General features: G+C 39.9%; 1 protein-coding gene across 2 annotated transcripts in view; it reads left to right on the forward strand.

Moving 5' to 3' along the window:
* LRP6 (LDL receptor related protein 6) overlaps positions 1–26,495 on the forward strand; it is a 182,098-nt gene that overhangs the window by 120,591 nt on the left and 35,012 nt on the right. For both annotated transcript variants that reach the window (XM_055396305.2, XM_055396307.2), the window contains exons 8-14: positions 9,281–9,497; positions 11,629–11,918; positions 13,410–13,636; positions 16,323–16,507; positions 17,148–17,474; positions 23,948–24,150; positions 26,237–26,448. In XM_055396305.2, the coding sequence (XP_055252280.1) occupies positions 9,281–9,497; positions 11,629–11,918; positions 13,410–13,636; positions 16,323–16,507; positions 17,148–17,474; positions 23,948–24,150; positions 26,237–26,448 (1,661 nt within the window). The remainder of the gene's footprint in view (positions 1–9,280; positions 9,498–11,628; positions 11,919–13,409; positions 13,637–16,322; positions 16,508–17,147; positions 17,475–23,947; positions 24,151–26,236; positions 26,449–26,495) is intronic.

Consider the following 26,495-nt stretch of genomic DNA (forward strand, 5'->3'; position numbering starts at 1 on the left):
TGTGGAACATGGGCTCTAGGGCGCACCGGCTTCAGTAGTTGGGGTGCATGGGCTCAATAGTGGTGGCTCCCAGGTCTAGAGCACAGGCTCCATATGTGTGGTGCATGGGCTTAGCTGCTCTGTGGCACATGGGATTCTGGACCAGGGGTTGAACTCTCGTCTCCTGCATTAGCAGGCAAATTCTTTACTGTTGAGCCACTAGGAATGCCCTATTTACCATAATTCTGCATTTGAGGTAGTTACCTTTAGCACAGTCAGGACACAGTGATATGGTACATGAAGTCTTCCTGAAACACAGCTGTGTTATGTCACTTTCCTTAAAGTGGCTTTCATAAGTTTCTTGTTTTCTGTAGTTTTCTTATTTGGAATTTCATACCTGGCTATCAGGTGATATCTGCCTGAAGCTGTCTGAGTATCTTTTGTATTCTTTTTACCTCAGAGCGTTTCTTTTAGTCAAACCAGACATTCTGGACTGCATCTTAACATGTGTTACTATTTTTATTTATTTAAATAAATTCATTTTTCATTCACTTAAATCATTTTCTTTTTTTCTTTGTCAAAATTCTTCTAATTCTTGGAGGTGGATTTGAACTGCTACTTCTTACTCAAGTTTTTTCTCTTCAGCTGTAGACCAGAGAAGGGTGTATGTGTGGTTTTAATATAAATGTAGATTACCTCCTCAATTGGATTGTAACCCTTAGCTAGAAGGGGCCCTGTTGTAAACTTCTCAGCATTCATCATGTTTTTCATGTGATTTGCATTTAGTAAGTATGGCCATTGATTCTGGGGATTGAAGTGAGGGTCTGATAGAACAGCGAAAGTATATTCCAATTAAATTGTCCAACTGTTTGCTCCTTTGTGCTTACTGTTTTAGTTAATGTGCATCTAAGTTACATAAGCAAACAATAAAAATGGGCGTTAGAAATGAGAATAAGGCTGCAGCCTTGCAGTTTCCCACCAGTTGCCAGGATACAGAAAGGTCTGTGTTGCTTGTATTCTGTTTAAGTGTTTGGTCTTTTATTTCCACATATCCGTTTATTTTTATTTATTTATTTCTATTTTGAAGTGCTATATTTTGCTAAATTAAATGCAGGCATTTAAGTGTAGCTATTTACTTTTAGGGACTAAAGCATTTTACTAAAAACAACGAAGGGGAAAAACAGCATTTAGTAAACATTACTACACATCGGATACTGTGCTAATAAGTAAACTTTATTCATGAAATAATTTAGCATGATATGCTGTCCTGTTTTTTGTGTGAGAAATTGCCTTATCTAATGAGTGATAGAGTTTATATTTAAAATCCAAATCTGTTGAATTCTGCCAGAATATTGTTAGATAATCATAAGAGACGTTCTGTTTTGTTGCATTTGGTTGAGTCATGAGGCATGCGGGATCTTAGTTCCCCAACCAAGTGTCGAACCTGTGCCCCCTGAAGTGGAAGCAGAGTCCTAACCACTGGATCGCCAGTGAATTTCCCCATAAGAGATTTTTAGAGAGCAAAAGAATGAAGAGTAAATGCTAAACAGAAAATGCTGGGTTTTGTGAACTAGGAGAATCGTTTGGAATTGTTTCTTTGTTATATTTCTCACTGTGATTTTCAGTTTTATTCTTTACCTGTTATCTGAATTCATATTTAATCAGCTATCTTGTGTTTAAATTGTTAATTTATCAAAATGAACCGTCAGGAATGTTGCAAGACACATAACTGAAAAAGGAGAGTTGGTTAATCCTATAGTATTTTTGAAGTAGAAATTTAGGTTTTATTTTTAAAAACAATTTCAGTATTGGGCAACTGGTGTATGCATTTAGACCAGCAAGTAAATTTTAACAGGAAGGCCAGTATTTGAATGTAGTAATCAGCAAAATTAGTGTTAATTTATTAAAAGTAAAATAGCTGATGCAAGACAATACTGAATCTAGGAATAAAATAAAATCAAACATGTCTTAATGTACTGTACACTTATAAGAAGCTATTATTTCAGCAGTCTGTGTTAGATGGTGTCTAATAGGATGATGAACTCCTGCCCTTAATGGAGGAGGTAGGTTTCCTGTGCCATATATGACATTTTGGGTGAGGTAACAGTACATTTTCTGGGAGATGCCTTTGGAAATACTGCAGCAGAGACTAATGAGACCTTAGACCAGAGCTTGCCATATTTGTAATTTTTCTGCAGAAGGTAATAAACAGTAAAGGCAGAAGGCTTGATGGGCTTGTTAAATGATGTTTTACAGAGAACAACTCAGGAAATCTTGGAAAATGCCCAGCCAGGTTTGAAAGAGGAAAGAGGAACCAGTGAAATTAAGAGGTAGAAAGCAGTCTTTGTATAGAAAAAGAAGTAACATCAGATCCGTGCCATGAAAACCCAGTGTAGAGTTTCAGTGAGTCAGAAGAGGCAAAGGTTAACAAATGCTGAGAAAAACAAGGAAGTAGGCATTGATCGTTTTCAGTAGTTACTTTGAGTCACAGGTCGTCAGCCGGCTGTAGGAAGTGAAGGGACTGAGTGGTGGTGGGTGGAGGCAGCAGTTACACATACTGTCAAAGAGTAAATACGGAATCTTTCAGCTTCTAAACGTCTTTCTAAGATGGTGGAAACTGTTGTGTTAAAGGCAAAAAAGAAGGACTTTACGGACAGGGAGAAATTGGAAGTGCTGGTAAGGAAGGAAGTAGTGTTGGAAGGAGATCCTTGTAAGGAGAGTAGAGGAGGATATCAGAGTCGAGAGAGAATCTCCCTATTATGATGGAAGCAAAAAGACCAAGTTTTAAAGGAAGCTGCTCCTACCTACGGTAACGACTATTCTAAATTATGTTTTTTAATATCCTAATAGGGCTTCCCTGGTGGCTCATTGGTGAGGCCAGGGTTCAACCCCTGGGTTGGGAAGATCCCCTGGAGAAGGAAATGGCAGTCCACTCCAGTATTCTTGCCTGGATAATCCCAGGGACAGAGGAACCTAGCGGGGTTGCAAAGACAAAGACCCAACCTAGTGACTAAACAACAAAAAATATGCTAATATACTTTATTAAAATTATAAAATTTCACATATACTTCTTTTAAATACACATGCATAGGCCTTCCTTTGAAATGCCAGTCTTTTTTTAAATTAGATGTTATATAGGAAAGATTTTCACCCTGATCAGAGTTTCCAGGCAGTAAGTAGTAAAATGGGGCCAGAAATTCTTTCTTGGAGCTCTGGTTATAGGAGGGAATCAGGAATGTATTCATTCTCCAAAAGTAGACTGTAGTGTGCATTTTTATATGAATTTAAAATTTGAGCAAGGATAATTTTTATTCATGCACATGGCCAAACTAGGATCTGAGGATAAGAACTGTTCTATACATTTTCATTTCCATTTTTAAGACGGTTTCTTTAGTGTCTTCGGAAACTGCTTTCCTTTTAAAAATTGTTTTAAAAATATTTATTGAGTTCTTCATCAGACTCGAGTCGTAGCTATGAACAGTGTAATAAAGAAGTAGATGAATTAGGTTCCTGGTATTCTTGAGATGACTTTCTAGTTAGATAAGTAAACAGATTATCAACCTGTGTTCTCTCTTCAGTAAAGTGACCACTTAGTCATTTTACTTTTATTAAACACCAAAATAACTTCAAGATAAACCATAGACATCATGAAATATATCCATGAATGGTCTGTTGCATGAAAATGTGAATATAAAAAAATCTAAATTCATGTCTCAAATTAAGGAGAACTTATTAATCCTAAAAAGGATGATCCAAGACCATCCCCATGGAAAAGAAATGCAAAAAAGCAAAATGGCTGTCTGAGGAGGCCTTACAAACAGCTGTGAAAAGAAGAGAAGCGAAAAGCAAAGGAGAAAAGGAGAGACATAAGCATCTGAATGCAGAGTTCTAAGGAATAGAAAGGAGAGATAAGAAAGCCTTCCTCAGCGATCAATGCAAAGAAATAGAGGAAAACAACAGAATAGGAAAAACGAGATCTCTTCAAGAAAATTAGAGATTCCAAGGGAACTTTTCATGCAAAGATGGGCTCGATAAAGGACAGAATGGTATGGACCTAACAGAAGCAGAAGATATTCAGAAGAGGTGGCAAGAATACACAGAAGAACTGTACAACAAAGATTTTCACGACAAGATAATCACAATGGTGTGATCACGCACCTAGAGCCAGACATCCTGGAATGTGAAGTCAAGTGGGCCTTAGAAAGCATCACTACGAACAAAGCTAGTGAAGGTGATGGAATTCCAATTGAGCTATTTCAAATCCTGAAAGATGATGCTGTGAAAGTGCTGCACTCAACATACCAACAAATTTGGAAAACTCAGCAGTGGCCACAGGACAGGAAAAGGTCAGTCTTCATTCCAATCCCAAAGAAAGGCAGTGCCAAAGAATGCTCAAGCTACTGCACAATTACATTCATCTCACACGCTAGTAAAGTCATGCTCAAAATTCTCCAAGCCAGGCTTCAGCAATATGTGAACTGTGAACTCCCAGTCACAATAAACTGTGGAACATTCTGAAAGAGATGGGAATCCCAGACCACCTGACCTCCCTCTTGAGAAACGTGTATGCAGGTCCGGAAGCAACAGTTAGAACTGGACATGGAACAACAGACTGGTTCCAAATAGGAAAAGGTGTACGTCAAGGTTGTATATTGTCACCTTGCTTATTTAACTTACATGCAGAGTACATCATGAGAAACGCTGGGCTGGAAGAAGCACAAGCTGGAATCAAGATTGCTGGGAGAGATATCAATAACCTCAGATATGCAGATGACACTACCCTTATGGCAGAAAGTGAAGAGGAACTCAAAAGCCTCTTGATGAAAGTGAAAGAGGAGAGTGAAAAGGTTGGCTTGAAGCTCAACATTCAGAAAACAAAGATCATGGCATCTGGTCCCATCACTTCATGGGAAATAGATGGAAAAACAGTGGAAACAGTGTCAGACTTTATTTTTTTGGGCTCCAAAATCACTGCAGATGCTGATTGCAGCCATGAAATTAAAAGACGCTTACTCCTTGGAAGGAAAGTTTTGACCAACCTTGATAGTATATTAAAAAGCAGAGGGGAGACGCCCGGCTCCGGCGGCGCAGACGCGGGAGGCGCAACCGACCACGTGCAGAATCGTGGCTGAGATGAGCTACCCCGCGCCCAGGGTTAGGGCGGTGGCCGAGAGGAGCTGTACCACGTCCAGGAGGCGGTGGCTGCTTGGGCACCGGAGGGCCGAGAGGAGCTGATCTACATTCAAAGCAGGAGGCACGCCCTTGAGGAGATACCCCTCGTCCAAGGTAAGGTACAGCAGCTGTGCCTTGCTGGAGCAGCTGGGAAGAGATACTCCACGACCAAGTGGAATATAAGAATCCAGTGTTCTGGGGAGGAAGAAACAAGATGGCGGAGGGATAAGATGGCAAGACCACTTTCTCCGCCACAAACTCATCAAAAGATCATTTGAACGCGGAGTAAAGTCCACAAAACAACTTCTGAATACTGGCAGAGGACATCAGGCTCCCAGAAAAGCAGCCCATTGTCCTCTAAAGGAGAGAGAAGAAATCCAGCTCCACCCACCAGAACACCGACACATGCTTCCCTAACCAGGGAACCCGGACAAGTCACCCGTCCAACCCCACACACAGCGAAGAAACTACATAATAAAGAGAACTCCACAAACTGCAAGAAGAGGGAAAGGCCACCCCAAGCAAAGCAATATAAGCAAGATGAAGAGGCAGAGAAATACCCAGCAAGTAAAGGAACAAGATAATTGCCCACCAACACAAACAAAAGAAGAAGATATAGGGAATTTACCTGATAAAGAATTTCAAATTTTGATGGTGAAAATGATTCAAAATCTTGAAAGCAAAATGGAGTTACAGATAAATAACCTGGAGAAAAGGATTGAGAAGATGGAAGAAAGATTTAATAAGGACTTAGAAGAAATAAAAAAGAGTCAATATACAATGAATAATGCAATAGATGAGATCAGAAACACTCTGGAGGGAACAAACAGTAGAATAACAGAGGCAGAAGACAGGATAAGTGAACTAGAAGATAGAATTGTAGAAATAAATGAAACAGAGGAAAAAAGAAAAATGAATTAAAAGAAATGAGGACAATATTAGAGACCTCTGGGACAATGTTAAATGCTCCAACATTCGAATCATCGGAGTCCCAGAAGAAGAAGACAAAAAGAAAGACCATGAGAGAATACTTGAGGAGATAATAGTTGAAAACTTCCCTAAAATAGGGAAAGAAATAATCACCCAAGTCCAAGAAACCCAGAGAGTCCCAAACAGGATAAACCCAAGGCGAAATACTCCAAGACACATATTAATCAAATTAACAAAGATCAAACACAAAGAACAAATATTAAAAGCAGCAAGGGAAAAGCAGCAAATAACACATAAGGGGATTCCCATAAGGATAACAGCTGATCTTTCAACAGAAACTCTTCAGGCCAGAAGGGAGTGGCAAGACATACTTAAAATGATGAAAGAAAATACCCTACAGCCCAGATTACTATACCCAGCAAGGATCTCATTCAAATATGAAGGAGAAATCAAAAGCTTTACAGACAAGCAAAAGCTGAGGGAATTCAGCATCACCAAACCAGCTCTCCAACAAATGCTAAAGGATCTTCTATAGACAGGAAACACAGAAAGAGTGTATAAACTTGAACCCAAAGCAATAAAGAAAATGGCTACGGGATCGTACTTATCAATAATTACCTTAAACGTAAATGGGTTGAAATTTTCAAAAAGGCTAGGAAACAATTCTCATAGCCATCAATAGTTCAGTGTTGAGTTCATGAATAGTTTTTAAAGTTTGGGACAAACTGTAGTATTTGCTATTTGAAGTACTATTTGTAATTGGCATATTACGATGTAACATTGGTCTTCATTTCCATCTTAAAACGCCTAAAAATGCCTAACAGGTTTTTAGATTTGTGAATTTTAGTTGAAATGTATTTTACGATGTTACTAAACCTGCAGAAATATTGAAATATTTCAGAGAACTTATTCACTGTACATTTAATTTATTTTATTTATAAAAGTTATGAACTGTAGAAAGTTTTACTTGTTGGGTCAAATGCTTGTTGCTTCAAATGCTTGTTGCATTTGAAGTGCTAGTTACAAGAAAATCAAATACCTTCAATGTATAAATGCTATTAAGTTTTTAAAGGACTCTGGAGTATAAGTAAGTTTGTTTAAAGAAATTTAGTCTGTTCAACTTGAAAAAAATAAATAAAATTGGAAAAAAAAAAAAGCAGAGACATTACTTTGCCAACCAGGGTCCGTCTAGTCAAGGCAATGGTTTTTCCCGTGGTCATGTATGGATGTGAGAGTTGGACTGTGAAGAAAGCTGATCGCTGAAGAATCGATGCTTTTGAACTGTGGTGCTGGAGAAGACTCTTGAGAGTCCCTTGGACTGCAAGGAGGGCAAACAGTCCATTCTAAAGGAGATCAATCCTGGGTGTTCATTGGAAGGACTGATGCTAAAGCTGAAACTTCAATACTTTGGCCACCTCATGCGACGAGCTGACTCACTGGAAAAGAGTCTGATGCTGGGAAGAATTGGGGGCGGGAGGAGAAGGGGACGACAGAGAATGAGATGGCTGGATGGCATCACCGACTTGATGGACATGAGTTTGAGTGAACTCCGGGAGTTGGTGATGGACAGGGAGGCCTGGCGTGCTGTGATTCATGGGGTTGCAAAGAGTCCGACACGACTGAGCAACTGAACTGAAAAAGTGTTTAATATTAGGGGTTGGAGTAGTAGTTCATTATTTTGAAGTATGTTTTTTACTTTTAGAAACATTCTGTTTAAAGACAGATTTATTCAGGTGGAGTAATAGAAGTCCTGTTGTATCAGATACAGACATTTAACTAATATCATCTCTCTTCCATCAGATATAAATCAATATTTGCAGTTGACGATATAAGAATGTAGCACAATTTTGCTCAGTTTTTAAATATTTTGTTTCAAAGAGTTGGCTGTTTTGGGAAGGTCAGCAAGTATTTTAATATTTTTAGAGAGTAGAGAGAAAGATAGTATTTGCTTGTCATTCCATCTAGGCATCATAGTATTGATTTACATGGAATATAATTTATGGATAAAAAATTAGTACTTGCCTAAGATTATTCCTGATACTTCTTTTTAGGTGAGTGGGTGGCAGATGTTTGTATGTACAGGTTTTTAGCCACAGAATGACATTACTGAAGGCTGATTTGCCTGGCTCCCAGACTACTTTTTTATTTTATTTTATTTCTTATCTATTTGGCTGCACTGAGTCTTAGTTGTTTCTAACGGGATTTTTAGCTGAAGCGTGTGAAATTTAGTTTCCTGACCAGGGATAGAACCCAGGTCGCTTTTACTTGGGAGATCGTAATCTTAGCCAGAGGACCACCAGGGAGATCCCCCAGGGCACTTGAAATGGTAGAAATGTTCTCATTTGGGAACTTGAAAGTTGGTGCTTTGGAAGAATTCCTGTCTTTTAGAACAGAAGATTAGTAAGTGTTTCTGCAGTGTCAGAGACAGGTTAGATGCCTTTGTCACTTCTAGAGAAATTGCTTCTGTTTGTAATGAACCTGTCAGGCTGAATTTAATCATGTTACTATAGATATGGTCTAGTTATTTGAAACTTAGTTGTGGAGAGAGTATCTAGTGTCAAACACTTGACAGTTTTGTGATTAGAACCCTAGAGGACTGAGAGATTATTGAGAATCCTGTTATGTGTAGTTTAAAAAAAAAAATCTTCGAACAGTGAAATAAGAAATACACTAAGTAGAAGGAGTCCTAAAAAAGACACCAGTTCTGTTTACAAGCTGTGTGACCTTATTTGAATCTGTTTCCTTAGATATTAAAAAGGCAAAACTCTCAGGATAAAATAAAAATGTGTCATAAAACAAAATATATACTGGTATAATGTTTGCAAAGGTACACTAATTTGAAGACAGATGGACGAGCAAACTTAAGGTGATAATATTGTACTTTTGTTTGGTCATTTAATAGAGTAGATGCATAGTAAATCTAATGTCAGAATTTTTAGAAGGAAGGTTAATAAGAGAATGGAGAAATAGAAGTTAAATATGAGCCTATATTGAGTCTTTGAAATCATTCTTATTAAATCAGCATGTTGTGAGCTTGTTAAATCATTATTAAATAATTTTATGAAAGCATTGTAATAGAAATAACTAAGATATCTTGGGTTTTGACAAAAGCATGGTTGATTTTTGTCTTTTTTTACGTATATATGAAGAATAAGTACACATCTTTTCCTCTTCCTTCTCTTTAAACTTAAACTTGAAGGTTATGAGTACTGATGGGACTGGGAGACGAGTGCTCGTGGAAGACAAAATCCCCCACATATTTGGGTTCACCTTACTGGGGGACTATGTATACTGGACTGACTGGCAGAGGCGGAGCATCGAGAGAGTGCACAAAAGAAATGCAGAACGGGAAGTCATCATAGACCAGCTCCCTGACCTCATGGGCCTGAAGGCCACCAATGTTCATCGGGTCATCGGTAGGTAATTCCACAGTTCTCTTAGAGGATGAACCAGGAATGAGAAAAGATACACTTAGCAGCCTATAAAGTCAACAGTGTAAATTGTTGATGTTTTGAGGAAATGTAAAAATCATCTGTTAAGCCTTCTGTAATGAGAAATGGACATTTTTTTCCCTCTCTTTTAAGGAGATTATTTAATTTGTTGAAGTTCACAAAGTTAATAAATTCTTTGTGGTACAAGTACATTTTACATTTTTCTTAAAAATTTGTTGCCTTTTACTTCATATCCCATGGTGTTTCATAGTGGCTAAGTCAAGGAAGACAGTGAACAGTTTTTAGACAATTACCTTCTTTCCAAGGCTGTATCAGTCAACTTCCTTCCACATCCCACAGTCAAACCCAAATAAACATCCCAGAAAGAAATACTCCAGATCACTTTCTTTTGGTTCCTGAAACCTCCAGACCAGTTTTCAGCGTATCACCAAGTTCAGTGATACTTGTGGATGACCCAGTGCTGGGTACCATCTAGGTATCCATGAATAATTTTTGAATCAAGAAGTTTCTTTAAAAGTGTTTACCCAGGGACAAATGAGAACTCAAGTCATTGGATCGATTGGCAAGGATGGACCTTTAAATGTTGGTTGAATACTGGCTGCATAGTTTGAACTGAAGTGCTAAACTTAACACCCACACACACTGTCAGAAAAAGAACTTCTATTGTATGAATAATACAGTTTACTTAAAGCTTCCTATGGGTGCACAGGAAAGTAATTTTGTCATACATTTATTCCCAGTTGATCAGCTCAAAAAGAGTTTTGACCTGCTCCGTTTTCAGTTCAGTTCAGTTTCTCAGTCGTGTCTGACTGCGACCCCATGAACTGCAGCATGCTAGGCCTCCCTGTCTGTCACCAACTCCTGGAGTCCACCCAAACCCATGTCCATTGAGTCGGCGATGCCATCCAACCATCTCATCCTCTGTTGTCCCCTTCTCCTCCTGCCCTCAATCTTTCCCAGCATCAGGGTCTTTTCAAATGAGTCAGCTCTTTGCATCAGGTGGCCAAAGTATTGGAGTTGCAGCTTCAACATCAGTCCTTCCAATGTACACCCAGGACTGATCTCCTTTAGGATGGACTAGTTGGATCTCCTTGCAGTCCAAGGGACTCTCAAGAGTCATCTCCCACACCACAGTTCAAAGGCATCAATTCTTCGACACTCAGCTTTCTTTATAGTCCAACTCTCACATCCATACATGACTCCTGGAAAAACCATAGCCTTGACTAGACGGACCTTTGTTGGCAAAGTGAAAGTGATGTCTCTGCTTTTTAGTATGCTGTCTAGGTTGGTCATAACTTTCCTTCCAAGGAGTGTCTTTTAATTTCATGGCTGCAGTCACCATCTGCAGTGATTTTGGAGCCCAAAAAGATAAAGTCAGCCACTGTTTCGACTGTTTGCCCATCTAATTGCCATGAAGTGATGGGACCGGATACCATGATCTTAGTTTTTTGAATGTTGAACTTTAAGCTAACTTTTTCACTCTCCTCTTTCACTTTTATCAAGAGACTTTTTAGTTCCTCTTCACTTTCTGCCATAAGGGTGGTGTCATCTGCATATCTGAGGTTATTGATATTTCTCCCGGCAATCTTGATTCCAGCTTGTGCTTCTTCCAGCCCAGCGTTCCTCATGATGTACTCTGCATATAAGTTAAATAAGCAGGGTGACAATATACAGCCTTGACGTACCCCTTTTCCTATTTGGAAGCAGTCTGTTGTTCCATGTCCAGTTCTGACTGTTGCTTCCTGACCTGCTCCATTTTCAGCTTGGGCCAGTTCACGCCCCTGGGAGGTCACCATACTGCCACCAACTTGGTCAGACACCCAGTCAGCCTAGTGCAGCTCCAGTCAGAACTCCTGGGCTGGAAACATCCTCCTCAGCCTCTGGCGTAGCCGGGACTGCAGGCCTGCAACACTGTGCCTGGCCTTTTATTCCCTGTTAATCCTCATAATGCTTGTTTGTGAGATTAGAACTGAAACTCTAGATTTGGGAGCAAATATAATCCTAGGTCTTTGTCAAACAAATGCTTAGTCATTTAAATTGAAAATATGTTGATTATGTCGATTGCGTGTCCTTTTATAATGAATTTGTATTTTAGGTTCCAATCCCTGTGCTGAGGATAATGGGGGATGTAGCCATCTCTGCCTCTATAGACCCCAGGGCCTTCGCTGTGCCTGCCCCATTGGCTTTGAACTCATCAGTGACATGAAGACCTGCATTGTCCCAGAGGCTTTCCTTCTGTTTTCACGAAGAGCTGACATCAGGAGAATTTCTTTGGAAACTAATAATAACAACGTGGCCATTCCACTCACTGGTGTCAAAGAAGCTTCTGCTTTGGATTTTGATGTGACAGACAACCGGATTTACTGGACTGACATATCACTCAAGGTTAGCCAAAGAATTGGAATATTAAAAGTGGGGACTAATGGGGAGAGCTTCAAGAATTTCTGAGTCTTCATGCTGTTACCAGCTTCCTTCATTACTTAATAGGCAAGAGTTCAACAGAAAACCCTTAACATTTTAAAGGAAGCCAAGGAGAAGGCACATTCTGTGTTTTTTTAAGTATGTCTAGTGTTTTTAGTGCAAGATAGTTTGAGTATTCTAAATCTGCAAGACATAGTCTTCCTCTGCTTCATTCTATTTGAATACGTAAGTGACATTTTCCTCAGCTAGAGAGGACGCACTTGTATGCTTCGCATAAATAACTTATAAAGACTTGACTTTTAGTTTATTAAAAAAATTTTTGGGGGGCACCTGACTGAGGTAGAAAATGCCAGTTACGAGGTATAGCATACCTTCTTTCCCCCACCCCTCCCACCCCTAGAATAAATATTGACAAGCTTACTGAGTCAGTAAGGAAGAGCTCTTGACCAGAAAATCTGGAGTATAATTCTTCCTTCTTCCAGATTCTTTTGGACCTGTTTTAGATAGCTTATGTAAAACTTTGTCTAATATGCAAAAATGTTATTAGAGCCAGAGTTAGACTGGCTAACTCTGTTACAGGTGGTCAGTAAAATCTGTTAAATGAGTGAGTAAATAAATGCTTTATTGTGTGGGCTTGTGAGTTTCCTCATCTTGAAAGCAGAGATAATTCCTATCTTGCAGGGCTTTTGTGAACATTAAATGAGAACATATGTTTACACCAAGCACTTAGAATGGTACTTTCCTTGAAGTAGGAACTATTATTAATAGCTTAAATTATGACTGTTTTAATTTTTAGGGGATTCATAGCTACAGTGGTAATAATATGAGTAGTATCATATACATTTTATAAGGTATAAGGTTGTTGAGCTCTTCCTCAGTTGATGCAATGACTTCGCATACTCGCAAGCACCTTTGACACACAAGTTGTGTGTTTGTTAGTCGCTTAGTCGTGTCTGACTCTTTGCAACCTCATAGACTGTAGCCCGCCAGGCTCCTCTGTCCATGGAATTCTCCAGGCAGGAATACTGGAGTGAGTTGCTGTTCCCTTCTTCAGGGGGTCTTCCCGACCCAGAGACTGATCCTGGGCCCCTTGCGATGCAGATAGATTCTTTATTGTCTGAGCCACCAGGTTGGAAGTCAGGAAAGTGACTACCAGTTAAAAGTCTACAATACTCTGGTTACATCTTTTTCACTTGATTACTGATAATAAGTTTTACAAGAATAGTCACTCCACTATATTACTAGAATCAATTTCTGGTTCTTAAGAGTTTGAAAAATTTCTCCTTGAGTTGACAGTAAAACTTGAGGTCACAGTTGTGTTCATTGGAAGTTGACCTCTTTTTTTTTTTTTTTGTGCTCATAAAATATGTGAATTGTATTGAGAAACTGTGCCTTTGGCTCTTCTGTATCTTCCCTTAACTAAGCCCTGTGACATTGTTAATCTTATTTCTGCAGACTATCAGCAGAGCCTTTATGAATGGCAGTGCCCTGGAACACGTGGTAGAATTTGGCTTAGATTATCCGGAAGGCATGGCCGTAGACTGGCTTGGGAAGAACTTGTACTGGGCAGACACGGGAACCAATCGAATCGAGGTGTCAAAGTTGGATGGGCAGCACCGACAAGTTTTAGTGTGGAAAGACCTAGATAGTCCCAGAGCTCTTGCACTGGATCCTGCTGAAGGGTAAACAGCTTTTCATGTGCGTTCTTTGCAACTGTATTGCGTGTGGCCTAGTTATGGATTGTATTCTTGATGTCTTTAAATCACGCTTATTAGGAAGCTGACAGGTAAATCATAGATAGGTTTTATCTCAAAATCATTAGTTGAGATTTCACTGATTTAGAATTAATAATTAGCTAAATTTTACTTTTGTCATTATTAGCATTAGGTGAATAAAAATTAGTGGAGTGGGTAAATGGTTAAATATTAATGATTGTATTTATTTGTTAAGTAGACAGCCTTTTAAAAGGTGTCATGAAATCTATTTGCTTGCACTCTCTCCCAAGTTATACCAGATTCTAAACCTGCGAATATAAACCCACTGAGATAATGTGTGTTAAGAAAGAACTACATTAAAAAGCTCTAGTTTAGAATGTTCATTAATTCAAAAATGGATGATTAGTTATTATTATAAGCTTGGAGAAACTTTGATATTAAACAGTGAACTTTCTGATAAATTTATTTACAACGTGACATGTTTTTCAAGGATAGATGATCCTTCTTATATGATTTCAGTTCAGTCGCTCAGTCATGTCCGACTCTTTGCGACCCCATGAATCACAGCACGCCAGGCCTCCCTGTCCATCACCAACTCCCGGAGTTCACTCAAACTCATGTCCATCGAGTTGGTGATGCCATCCAGCCATCTCATTCTCTGTCGTCCCCGTCTCCTCCCGCCCCCAATCCTTCCCAGCATCAGAGTCTTTTCCAGTGAATCAACTCTTCGTGTAAGGTGGCCAAAGTATTGGAGTTTCAGCTTTAGCATCAGTCCTTCCAATGAACACCCAGGATTGATCTTCTTTAGATAGCAAGTTTTAAAAAGAGATCTATATAGTCAAAACTATGGTCTTCCCAGTGGTCACATATGGTTGTGAGAGCTGGACTGTAAAGAAGGCAGAATGCCAAAGAATTGATGCCTTCAAACTGTGGTGCTGGAGAAGACTCCTGAAAGTCCCTTGGACAGCAAGGAGTTCAAACTAGTCAATCTTAAGGGAAATCAACCCTGACTACTCACTGGAAGGACTGATGCTGAAGCTGAAGCTTCAGTATTTTGGTCACCTGATATGAACAGCCGGCTAATTGGTAAAGTCCATGATGCTGGGAAAGATTGTGGGCAGAAGGAGAGGAGAGTGTCAGAGGATGAGATGGCTGGATGGCATCACTGATGCAATGAACATGGACTTGGGCAAACTCTGGGATATGGTGATGCATTGGGAGGCCTGGTGTGCTGCAGTCCATGGGGTCGCAAAGAATCGGACACACCTGGACGACTGAACAACAAGAAAATTCATCATGTAAGAAAGCTGAATTTTGAAGAGTAACTCCATTTTGAAAAGCAGAAGTTAACCTTGTGAACATACCAGCACAATGACCATGGCCATACTGAGAAGTTGTTTCCCTGAATCAGTCAGTTCCATGGTTAACTTGCTGGCCATGTAGTTAGAAAGTCATACCAAAGCCACCATCTCTGTGCCGACATGTTGTGATTGGTTTATGGTGATTTTTACTCTAGCTATGAGTTACCAGACTGACAAATTTAGTAGTTGGAACAAAGGACTGTAGTTTACGTAGCTGCTGGCAACTGTGACATTTCTCCCACAGTTGTTTTCTCTTTGGCTCTTGGGATGTACTCATGCCTGTTAGCTGACAAGTACAAATGCAAACAAAGCCCATGAGAACTTGAGTTTTCAGAAAAGTGTGTTTATACATTGCTACCAAGTCAACCATCAGCTGATGGGCTGGTGAGTGAATGTCTCCTTTGGGTAGCTGATGAGACCGGGCGTGCGGAGAACTTTTCTAGACCCAGTATTCAAAGTGTCTTAAAACTAGCACTACTGGTTCAGCCCAAAAGGCATTTGGCTGAGAACTACCTTCTAGTTCTAGCTCTGCCATATGACTGGCTTGAAGACATTAGACAGGTCAGTTGCACTTCTTGTAGGACCTTGTCCTCCTCATCTGCAGAAGTCTGTACTGTGCAACTTGCTCTACAGTTAACGTGAAAAACCCAGAAGAGTACATTCACAGCGACTGTAGTAGTGTTCATTGCTCAGCTGACAAACTAAGGTGTGTGTGTGATTCAGTAGTATGTAACCTTGGACAATGTGACCAAATGCATTTCAGACTTTCCTTTTAAACTTCAGTTCACAGTTGTTAAGTTGTACCTTTGATGTACTGCTACAACTTGGTTTTTGGGAGAGTGATTTGCACAAATCAGAAACTAAGTTTTAAAAATTTAAAAACTCGAATTACTTGTCTTCGGAAATACATGTATTTTGTTCTGAAGTAAGTCAGATTCTGAGACCAGCACTTTAATCCTTTGCTATCTTCTTCTTGAATATTAGTTTTATAAATGCAAGTGCTGCAATAAGGAAACCATGGGTTTGTTTCCAGTTCCTAGGTTTTGGATGGAACAGATTCATTGGAAACACTAAGGAAAGCTGACTCACTTCCTTTTTAGGATATGAGAAAAATTATTTAGTTGAGACTGCCAATGTAATTGAAAAAAATTAATATATTTGATTTTGCTTTGCCAATTTCCTTGATTTAGTGTATATTTTCTTTAAATTTACTTAGTTACTATACATGAATATGATCGTTTCTCCCAAATAATCAAAAGTGAAATGTTAAATATCCCTTGGTTCGAATTTAGATTTATGTATTGGACTGAATGGGGTGGAAAACCTAAGATAGACAGAGCTGCCATGGATGGAAGTGAACGTACTACGCTAGTTCCAAATGTGGGACGTGCAAACGGCCTAACTATTGATTATGCTAAAAGGAGGCTTTATTGGACAGACCTGGACACCAACTTAATAGAGTCTTCAAATATGCTTGGTAAGCTGTATTCTTTTTTTTGTTCAGAGAGATAGTATATAATCCTTTCTGTGCAAAAATCAGTGGCTGCTGTTTACCATAGGTTAGATATGATACTGTTAGTAAAACTTCCTATGAATGTCTAGGTTCATCCTCTGTCTCACACTGTAACCTATATATTAATAGTGGGCCAAGTACTTGGATTCATGTCTCTTTAATATGTGGAAATTTCATTACTGTTGGGCTTATGATGGAATTTATAACTCCCTGAATATTTCTGAAGTGACTTTTTGTAGCAGTAAAATACAATATATACATTTCCATCTTTTTATGGAAGGAAAAAGAGTTGAACTGTAGACCTTTATAGAGGGGAAAATAAGACCACAATCAAAACAGACCATCTACAGGAGTTTAAACAAACTCAGTGATTTTTAGAACAAAAAAATATTAGTTTGAGGTATGGGGTCAGACTGCAGATGGATTGATTTCAGAAGACTTGTCTGGTTTAAGAATTGCTTTTGAAAGAATTTTTCTACTTTAAATTGCTTACAAAAGTGATGTTTTAAATGTTACCTTTTCCTTTCTTTGCCCACAAGACTCTCACTTGCTCACACATTGCATCTTTCTGTGTCTCCCCTCTCTGCTGCCTTTGTGAAAATAGGACTCAACCGTGAAGTTATAGCAGATGACTTGCCTCATCCTTTTGGCTTAACTCAGTACCAAGATTACATCTACTGGACGGACTGGAGCCGACGCAGCATTGAGCGTGCCAACAAAACCAGTGGCCAAAACCGCACCATCATTCAAGGCCACTTGGATTATGTGATGGACATCCTCGTGTTTCACTCCTCACGGCAGGCAGGATGGAACGAGTGTGCTTCCAGCAACGGGCACTGCTCCCACCTCTGCTTGGCTGTGCCAGTCGGAGGTTTCGTTTGTGGATGCCCTGCCCACTACTCTCTGAATGCTGACAACAGGACTTGCAGTGGTAAGCTGTGTTCCCCCCCTCAACGCAAACTAAAGTTAGAGAAGGAAGCAGACTTTTGAAAGCAGTGTAGTTCATATTATTTCTAGAATGAGAAGTTGTCAAAGTCCTGAGTTGATCATTTGTATAAAAGGGAAGGATGAAAAGTGAAAAAGTGCGTTTTTGTTACTTTTGTTTGGTGATAACTTGTTGATGTTATGGAAAAATTGATACTATAGGAAAAGTAAGTATTTTATCCTTGAGGATTAAATGTGAATAGCAGAATTTACATAGCTTCTTTGAGAGAACGTGCACGTGTGCTAGACATAATTCATATTTATTCATGGTGAAGGAAGGAAAGAACAGTACAAATAGTACAACAGAGAGACTCTACAAAATATAATCTCCTTGTCCTTTGAAAGTCGCAGAATAGGCTAAAGATGAAAAATGTAAGTGTGCAAGAGGCCAGACTTATGAGTAAATGTAGCCAGTATGAAACAATAGTAAGTAGATGGGGAGGCAGGCTAGAGAGCACAGGCTCTGGACACAGTGAGTGGTTGCCACCTTATTCTAGCTAGTGGTTCCAGGTCGTCTCATCTAGGCACGAATCTGGGTTCACACCCACAAAGACACACACACACACTCTGCTTGGAACACCAGGGCACAGTGTATAAGAAAACATTGTTGGCTTGTGGAATCCTGATTTGTGACTCACATGTATGTGAAGGTCCTTGTCTTTTGGGTACACAGGAACAAATTAGAAATTGGTAGATACAATAAAGAAATACAGAATTAGATCAGGAAAAGTAGATTTGTAGAAGAAAGGTAGGGTATAGTTCACTATGTTAGAAGGTAACAATTGCTGTAGGATATTGGATATGATGAATGACTGAAATTACTTTATTCTGTGCCTGAAAGTATAGGAGGTCACATAGGCAAGGATTTAGTGTGTTCTCACACAAGGCTTCGGAGAAGGCAATGGCAAGCCACTCCAGTACTCTTGCCTAGAAAATCCCATGGATGGAGGAGCCTGGTAGGCTGCAGTCCGTGGGGTCGCTAAGGGTCGGACACGACTGAGCGACTTCACTTTCACTTTTCACTTTCACACATTGGAGAAGGAAATGGCAGCCCACTCCAGTGTTCTTGCCTGGAGAATCCCAGGGACGGGGGAGCCTGGTGGGCTTCCGTCTATGGGGTCACACAGAGTCGGACACGACTGAAGTGACGCCGCAGCAGCAGCAGCACACAAGGCTTAGTTGTGAAAAAGAAAGAGCATCAGTTTATAGTTGAATGATTTGGAGTCTCTGTCACACATTCGTTTGTGTTTTACTAAAGCAAGTCAGAGATTTTTTAAGCCTTTTAATTTTTCTTATTTGGACAGTGGGAATAGTAATAGTAACTACCTTGTAGGATTGCTATGAAAATTGAGTAAAGTATAGCATGATTTGATTGCTGTGGAGAATGGGTTTGAGGAGGAAAATAAGTGGAAGCAGGTAAGTCAGTCAGACTGCTGTGATAATTTAGGTCAGTTTGAACTGGGGTGGTGGAAGTTGTGGAGAGATGTTGATGGATTCAAGATGTATTTTGAATGAACTGAACTTGTTAATGGATTGTATATGAAGAAGGAGAAGAGGGAGGAAACAGGATGATGCCTAGATTTTTGATTTGAGCAGTTGATAATAAATGGGAAAAATTAATTTTCAAGAAGAATTAAAAAGTAATTTTAGTCAGGTTTATATCGATTTTCCTATGGGAAATAGAAACATTAAATAGGTAATTGGATACAGGAATCTCTAGCTCAGAGAAGAAGAAATGAAGTTAGAGGCATAAATTTTAGAAATGCCGGCATGGATTTAAAATGGGCACTTAGGGACAAGGTGTATACCTGGGGGTCAGCAAACTTTTTCTTTAATGAGCCAGAGAGTGAATCTTTAGGCTTCGTGAAGCCTGTAGTCTCTCACACATCTCTTCAGCCCTGTCCACTGCGATGTGAAAGCAGCCACAGTTGATATGTTTTTAAAATTGGATCAGTTCTGATAAACTTTGTTATAAAAACAGGCAGTAGGCCAGATTTACCTTGTGGGCCATAGTTTGCCAGTTCCTGGTCTGGAGAAAAGAAGGGGTCTGGTAACCTCAGGAGCTGTGGTTGAGGAGGGAGAGTTCTCAGTAGACATTGTAGAGCAGCAGCCAGAGACGCCAAAGGATAGGACCCAGAAGGTGGAAGAGAAGATTGTTTCAGAGTAGGTCTGTGTTGTTTCAGAGTAGGACTGTGCTGTGATTGCTGCTGAGAGGTTAAATAAGGTGAGGCCTAAAATATCCACTGGATATTTGGGTGAGATGGTTATTATAGTCCTGAAAGAACATAATTTCAGGAAAGTAACAGTGAAAGATGGAAATAGATCAACAAGTGAATGGAGCACAGAAAGGGGATAATTGTGTGTCATGTAGACTTTTTTTTTTTTTTTTAAAGGAGTTTGACATTGGAAGGAGAAAATAGGGGTAAGAAGTGATGGAGAATGGAGATAGAAGAATATGGAAAGGCCTTTTGAGGTCATTGTGTGGGATGTTTATACCAGTGTGTTATAGTTGGTAAATGAAGGTTATGAGAAATCACTGCTGAGTGTCCCTGATGTCTGTCTTGGGCTGTTTCTGAGATGATCAGCAGTGTTTCCAGAGGCTTCCTGTTCATGTATTCTTTTTTTGTAACGTGTATTATTTAATATTTGCGCAGAGGTGTATTAAATTCCAAAGGAGATTACAAGAGAAGTTTAACACAAAGAACTTGCCCTCAGAAAGTTTTCTAATGTTATGTCATTTACTCCTGGACCTGTGTTTCAAAAGCTAAATCAGATCATGGCCTTTCTCTGCTCAAAATCTCCTATTTCACAGGGAGTGAAAACCTCGTTCTTCTAATGACCCGCAGGTTCCTGCACGATCTGTTCCTTCACAGCCTCCCCACCCCCTTGCTTCTCTGACTTCAGCTCTCTTTCTGTCTCCTCGGCAGCCACACTCGCCTCAGTGCTCTTTTCACATGTGCCAGTTACTCCTGCTTCAGGACTGTGGTACTGTGTAGTTCCGCTACTTGGAATGTTTTCCTGCAAATATTTACATGCATATACTTCACCTCCATGTCTTGACTTAATCGTGACCTCCCCAGAGAGACCTAATCTGCCCTGTTTAAAGTTGCAAGTCCTCCTTCCACCCTGTCTCGTGTTGCCAGTGCCCCTTACCTGGGAACAATTTCTTAACCTTTCTTTAAAAATTAATTATTCTGTTTGCTCACCTGTAAAGTAGAATGATTTGGGGGACTAGAAGACATCTAGTACGATGTGTGGCATGCTGGAAGTTCTAAGTAAATGCTTGTTTCTTTTTTCCTCCCAGTTCTTGGAAATAATTTTGTTTTCTTTCAAAATCATGGCTACAGGGCTCTTCTTAATGATGTCATCTGATGCTTTTTCTTCATTTGTTTACTCATGTGTTCTTTCAGTGAATATTTACTGAATAGCTAATCCATACTGGGCATTATTTGAGCCAATGAAAAATGTATTGCTGAATGAAACAGTCATTAATCCCTGCCCTTGTGGAGGTTACATTCCATCGGGATAGATAATGAACTAAATAAGTAAACTACATCATGAGGTAGATGGAGATGGGTGTTATGGAGAAAATAACGAGCAGGAAAGGGTGAGTAGGAGGATCTTGATGTTAAATAGGATCATGAGAGAAGTCCTGGCCTAAAAGTGACACTGTGTTGGAAACTGAGGGAGGTGAGGAAATGAGCTGCGCTGGCTGTCTGGGAGAAGACCTGTCAAGCAGAGGGGGACAGCAGATACAGAGGCCCTGCGGGGAACATGTCTGGCGTGTTGGAGAAACACCTGGGGGCCAGTGTCTCTGGAACAGAGTGTAAAGAGATTAAGTCGGAGAGGAAGCAGGAGGCCACATTGTGTAATCCTGTGTTCAGTACTGAAGCAGTTGGCCTCTGTGGAAGCTTTGTGCAGATTGAGAAAAGGTGTTTCCTCTGGGCACATGCAGCTGCACAGGTGCTTGACTTGCTACCCAGGTGTGGCCTGGACTTCAGTCCCTAATCGAGGCCTTTGGCACAGCTCAGAGATGGCACAGTCCAACGTGGTGGGCTTGGGCTTGTCACTTCCAGTGTTCTTATACCAGAGTGGTAGCTTTCTTTAAGCTTTGGGCGAACACTTGTGTCTTCGGAGGAGAGCTGAAAAGCTCCTGCCTGCTTACACCTTCTCCTCCAGCTTCTGCATGTAGGAGTGCAACATTGAGACAGCCCGACAGGACCGTTTTGAAAGCCTTCTGCAAGAGATGAGGGAGTGGTGGTTAGAGGTGACATAAATTAGCATGGGTTTAGGCTTACAAAACTGTATATTCTTTGTCCCTTTTGTAAATAAGTCAAAACATCAGCTTCCTCCTGGAACTATTTAGCCAACTGTAGTTAATGTCATCCATAGACTTTTTGAAATGAGTATTTATTTGGAGCCGTGTATTTGGCTTGGTCATCAACTATGTTTCTAGAACACCTAATCGTGAAAGCTTATTAAAGGTTAAAATTTGACTCAAAGGAAAAATCAGTACAAAGTGAAACATAACTGAGAGTCCAGTACATATTTGATTAATTATTTCCCAGGCAGGAAAATTTGGCAGCTAAAACTGTGGGGTCTTTCTTCTGAGTTTCATTGTATGTCTTAATATGCTATTTTGTTGGACGCTTACTATTCAGGACCTTTTTTCTTCTATTTTCTTGATTTATAAGGAAGTAGTACTGCCAAAAAATAATTCTTTTTTTTTTTTTCTTTTTCAAAAATGGGAAACTTGTTAACTACTCTGTTGTGATATGTAATCTTACTACTTAAGGTGTTGGTTCTACTAAAATTGCTGAAAGTTGTTAAATCAGTGTGCTATGGACTCTACACAGTGGAGAGTTCAGTGGCGTCATTGAAATATTTTCTAAATCTTCCAAGCTAGATGTGGACTTTGAGCCAGTGGGGAACTGAAAGCAGTTTCAGGGTTGTAAATACCAAGTTTCTTTGTGAGAAGCAATGGTTTCTTCAAGATTTAAGCTGACGTACATTTGGGTGTAGGTGTAACATCAACCAGGGAACCACAAGTAAGGGCACTGTGAAGAATGGGGTTTAAATGGGAGATAACAGCAAGGAGTTCTGTTTTGGCCATTTATGTTGATATCCCTGATGAAGACAAAATTCTGCTGAATTTAGGTGATGACTGAGAAACGAGAGAAGAGAGTATAATTTGGGGATTTTTACATTTATTTTAATGAAGATTTTAAAAAAGATTGTTAGACTTTGAAGTTTTTGGTAGCATTGTCAGATGGTGTTCTTTTCTAGATAGTCTCCTCCATTAAAGATGACTGCATAGTAATCAGAGGCCTAGTCTGATTACTGGGACAGGGAAATGTTGTCTCGGCTGCATTTTCCTGTTTCATAGACTTCAGGCTGATGTCAGCTAGCGTGTGGCTTTTTTTTTTAATGGTTCCCTTTCCTTGCAACCATTACATCCCCACAATGTAAAACAAAGCCTATATATCTATAACCCATGAGGGTTTGTTTCATTCCTACTAACACCATATTTATTATTGCCACTACTGATAAGAAGAAGCAATAGCTATTTTTACTTGACATTTATATAATGCCTTATAGTTTTTTTGTTCAGGTATTGTACAATTGGGGCTTCCCTGGTGGCTCAGTAGTAAAGAATCCTACTGCCAATGCAGGAGATGTGGGTCCAGTCCCTGGATCAGGAAGATCCTCTGGAGAAGGAAATTGGAACCCACTCCAGTATTCTTGCCTGGAGAATCGCATGGAGAGGAGCCTGGTGGGCTACAGTCCTTGAGGTTGTAAAAGAGGCATGACTTCCTGACTAAACAACAACAACATTGTATAATTGACATAATAGCTTACCTTTTTATTTTTACTTATGTTATAAAATTTACTTATGTTATAGAAACTCAGTGAGCAGGACAGCGTAACTATAATCTTCTAGTTGGGTAAATTTTGACCCAAAGAGGTTGAAGGCTGTAAAGATCAAGTGACTAAATCATGTGAGAACTGAGACTAAAACCAATCTTGAAGTCTCTTTTCTGACTTACGGAGACCCAGACTTTCTTTCACCCACAAGAATAGATGAGGGAGGAGTTAGGATTATTTACTTGGTAGACAGGGGAATTTTGTTTGTCAAATGCTTCTTTGAGATCAGGTGTCCTGTGATGATGCCACTGTGGACAAGACAGAGAAAAACTGGCTAGTTGGCTGTGTGATGGCGTAAATTCACTGGTTTAGTAACCAGAGTGTGATCAGTGTTTCTTCCAAGAGTTCTGAAGGTACTCCAAAGGGCTTTGACTCATACAAGTCTTCAACATTCATGTCTGTTTTTTGTGAGATACAGACAACAGGCCAATCAAATCTTTGAGTGATCCGAGACTTAGGAAAACTGTTTCATATTTGCTTTTTTCTCTCTTTAAGCTCCAACTACTTTCCTGCTCTTCAGTCAGAAGAGCGCCATCAACCGCATGGTGATTGATGAACAGCAGAGCCCTGACATCATCCTTCCTATCCACAGCCTTCGGAATGTCCGGGCCATTGACTATGACCCCCTGGACAAGCAACTCTATTGGATTGACTCACGACAAAACATGATCCGAAAAGCACAAGAAGATGGCAGCCAGGTAATCCAGGGCTCAGTTCAAAATCCAGTTCTTCTGTGCAGTTATTGGACCAACCAACCATCCTATTTTACTTACGTCGTGACTCTGCTTGTGTATGTGTCTAAAACTGAAATTCTGAACCTGGCAGCATTTTTTCTCTCCTAAATGATCTTTGAGTAAACGGTTGTTTGCTAATGCTATTGAAATGAAGATTGTATTGTATTAAAATAACTTCTGCTCATAAATTAGAATGACTTTGTCAGTGTCACCCATATCCATTTATATTCCATTTTATTTTTTGTTTCATTTACATGGAGTGTTGGAAACTTTGAAAGCAAATAGACCCTTGGTTCTAATCTCAGCTCTGTCACTAGGATTCTTATGAATTTTTAGGTGAAAGGAATGTAAAGCACGTAGCCCATTACCTATTACACAATAGGTACTTTATAAATAATAGTTCTTTTACTAGTAACTATTATTGAAAAGTTTCAGAGAATGGGAAACATAAAACACAATCTCAGTAAAATTAAAAGCATCTAAGGTATGTTGTTATTAATCTAATGGTTTTTGGTTTTGGTTTTGTTTTGGTAAATATTGCTTGGTGACTGTGGCATAGGAATGAAAATATTATCAACACATCTTATCTGTGCTTGCATTCTAATCATGCGTCACACACCACTGTCCATAATTCTTCACTTTCTTTCTGTGTCCAAGCAGTATTACACCAGGATCACTATCAATAATAATTTGTCATCTTCCTCGTAGCACTAATGTTGTTAGGTTTTTAATTATGAAAATTCGATTGCTAGGTTGTTTTTTTATATCTTATCTGACAAAAGAGCGAGGAGATAATGTATTTAGGTCTGCTGAGAGATAATTTAAGGTATAGTTAGAGCTGTATATTGCAGATGCACTTTACACTGTGTCGGTCAGGACTGATTGGCTGATAACTAGTTGATAGAAATTGTAACTGTTGTTATATAGCCAAGGACGTAGCAAATAAATTAGACAGCCTCATTAAGGAGTGTTACCTTGGAGATGCTGAGTAAATAAAATACCATTTATTCAGATAAAACAGATGAACAGTGCCTGTTTTTTTTCTTTTTTTTCTTTTTTTAATTGTTTTGAGGGGGTAGATTTGAGGATTAGAGGACATGACTGATAGATGTGGTTTGTAGCCCTGACTAACTGCTGTTGTCTCTAGAGCAGAGATTCTCAACTTTCGCACTATTGACATTTTTGGCTGGATAATTCTGTGTGGGGGAGGTCTGACCTATACATCACATTTTAGCAAGGCTAAGGAATGTTTAGCAAGGCTTCCCCGACGGCTCAGCAGGTAAAGAATCCACCCACAATGCAGGAGACACGGATTCCATCCCTGGGTCGGGTAGATCCCCTGGTGAAGGAAATGGCAACCCGTTCTAGTATTCTTGCCTGAAAAATCCCATGGGCTGAAGAGCCTGGTGGGCTACAGTTCAAAAGGCTTACAAAGAGTTGGGCATGAATGACTGACTAGGCACGCATGCACTGGCCTCTGCCCCTTTAAAAGCCAGTTATACCCCCATAGGTATAACTAAGTCAGAAATGTCTCCAGACGTTGACCAGCATCCCTGGTAGGTGGTGGTTTAGTTGCAAAGTCGTGTCCAGCTCTTGCGACCCTGTAGACTAGACTGTAGCCTGCCAGGCTCCTCTGTCCATGGGATTCTCCAGACAAGAATACTGGGGTGTTTTGCCATTTCCTTCTCCAGGGGCACTTGCAAAATGCAGAATTGCTCCTGGTTGAGCACCACTGCTTTAGAGCTGTTTCTAGAGTGTTCTTCTAGCCGCAGCTGTCTCTAGTTTATAGGAAGCAGCTGCCGCCGTCTCACTCCCGTGTCTCATCACTGCACTGTCAGGTTCTTAGAGCAACTAAAACAGTCTCTGTCTCTCTTCTGCTTTATGTCATAATAACCAAGGAAACACTTCAAATGCTCACCAAGAAATGTCCCTTGAGACTTAAGAGTTCCACTCAGGTGTGTGACCACATGCGTGTAAGTATTGTGAGTACTCTCAGGGCTGTCTGGCTTGCAGTCTCATGTTCTGTGCATGTTTCTTTTTCCCTCCTTAGGGCTTTACTGTGGTTGTGAGCTCAGTTCCGAATCAGAACCTAGAAATCCAGCCCTATGACCTCAGCATTGATATTTATAGCCGCTACATCTATTGGACTTGCGAGGCCACCAATGTCATTAACGTAACGAGATTAGATGGGAGATCAATTGGAGTGGTGCTAAAGGGCGAGCAAGACAGACCTCGAGCCATTGTGGTAAACCCAGAGAAAGGGTATGTTACCACGGGGGAAAGCTAAAACCCTCATCAGCCTCCTATTT

The sequence above is a fragment of the Moschus berezovskii genome, chromosome 6 (genome assembly GCF_049115385.1).
Source record: "Moschus berezovskii isolate FMDL1 chromosome 6, NW_MosBer_1.0, whole genome shotgun sequence".
Classification (NCBI taxonomy): domain Eukaryota; kingdom Metazoa; phylum Chordata; class Mammalia; order Artiodactyla; family Moschidae; genus Moschus; species Moschus berezovskii.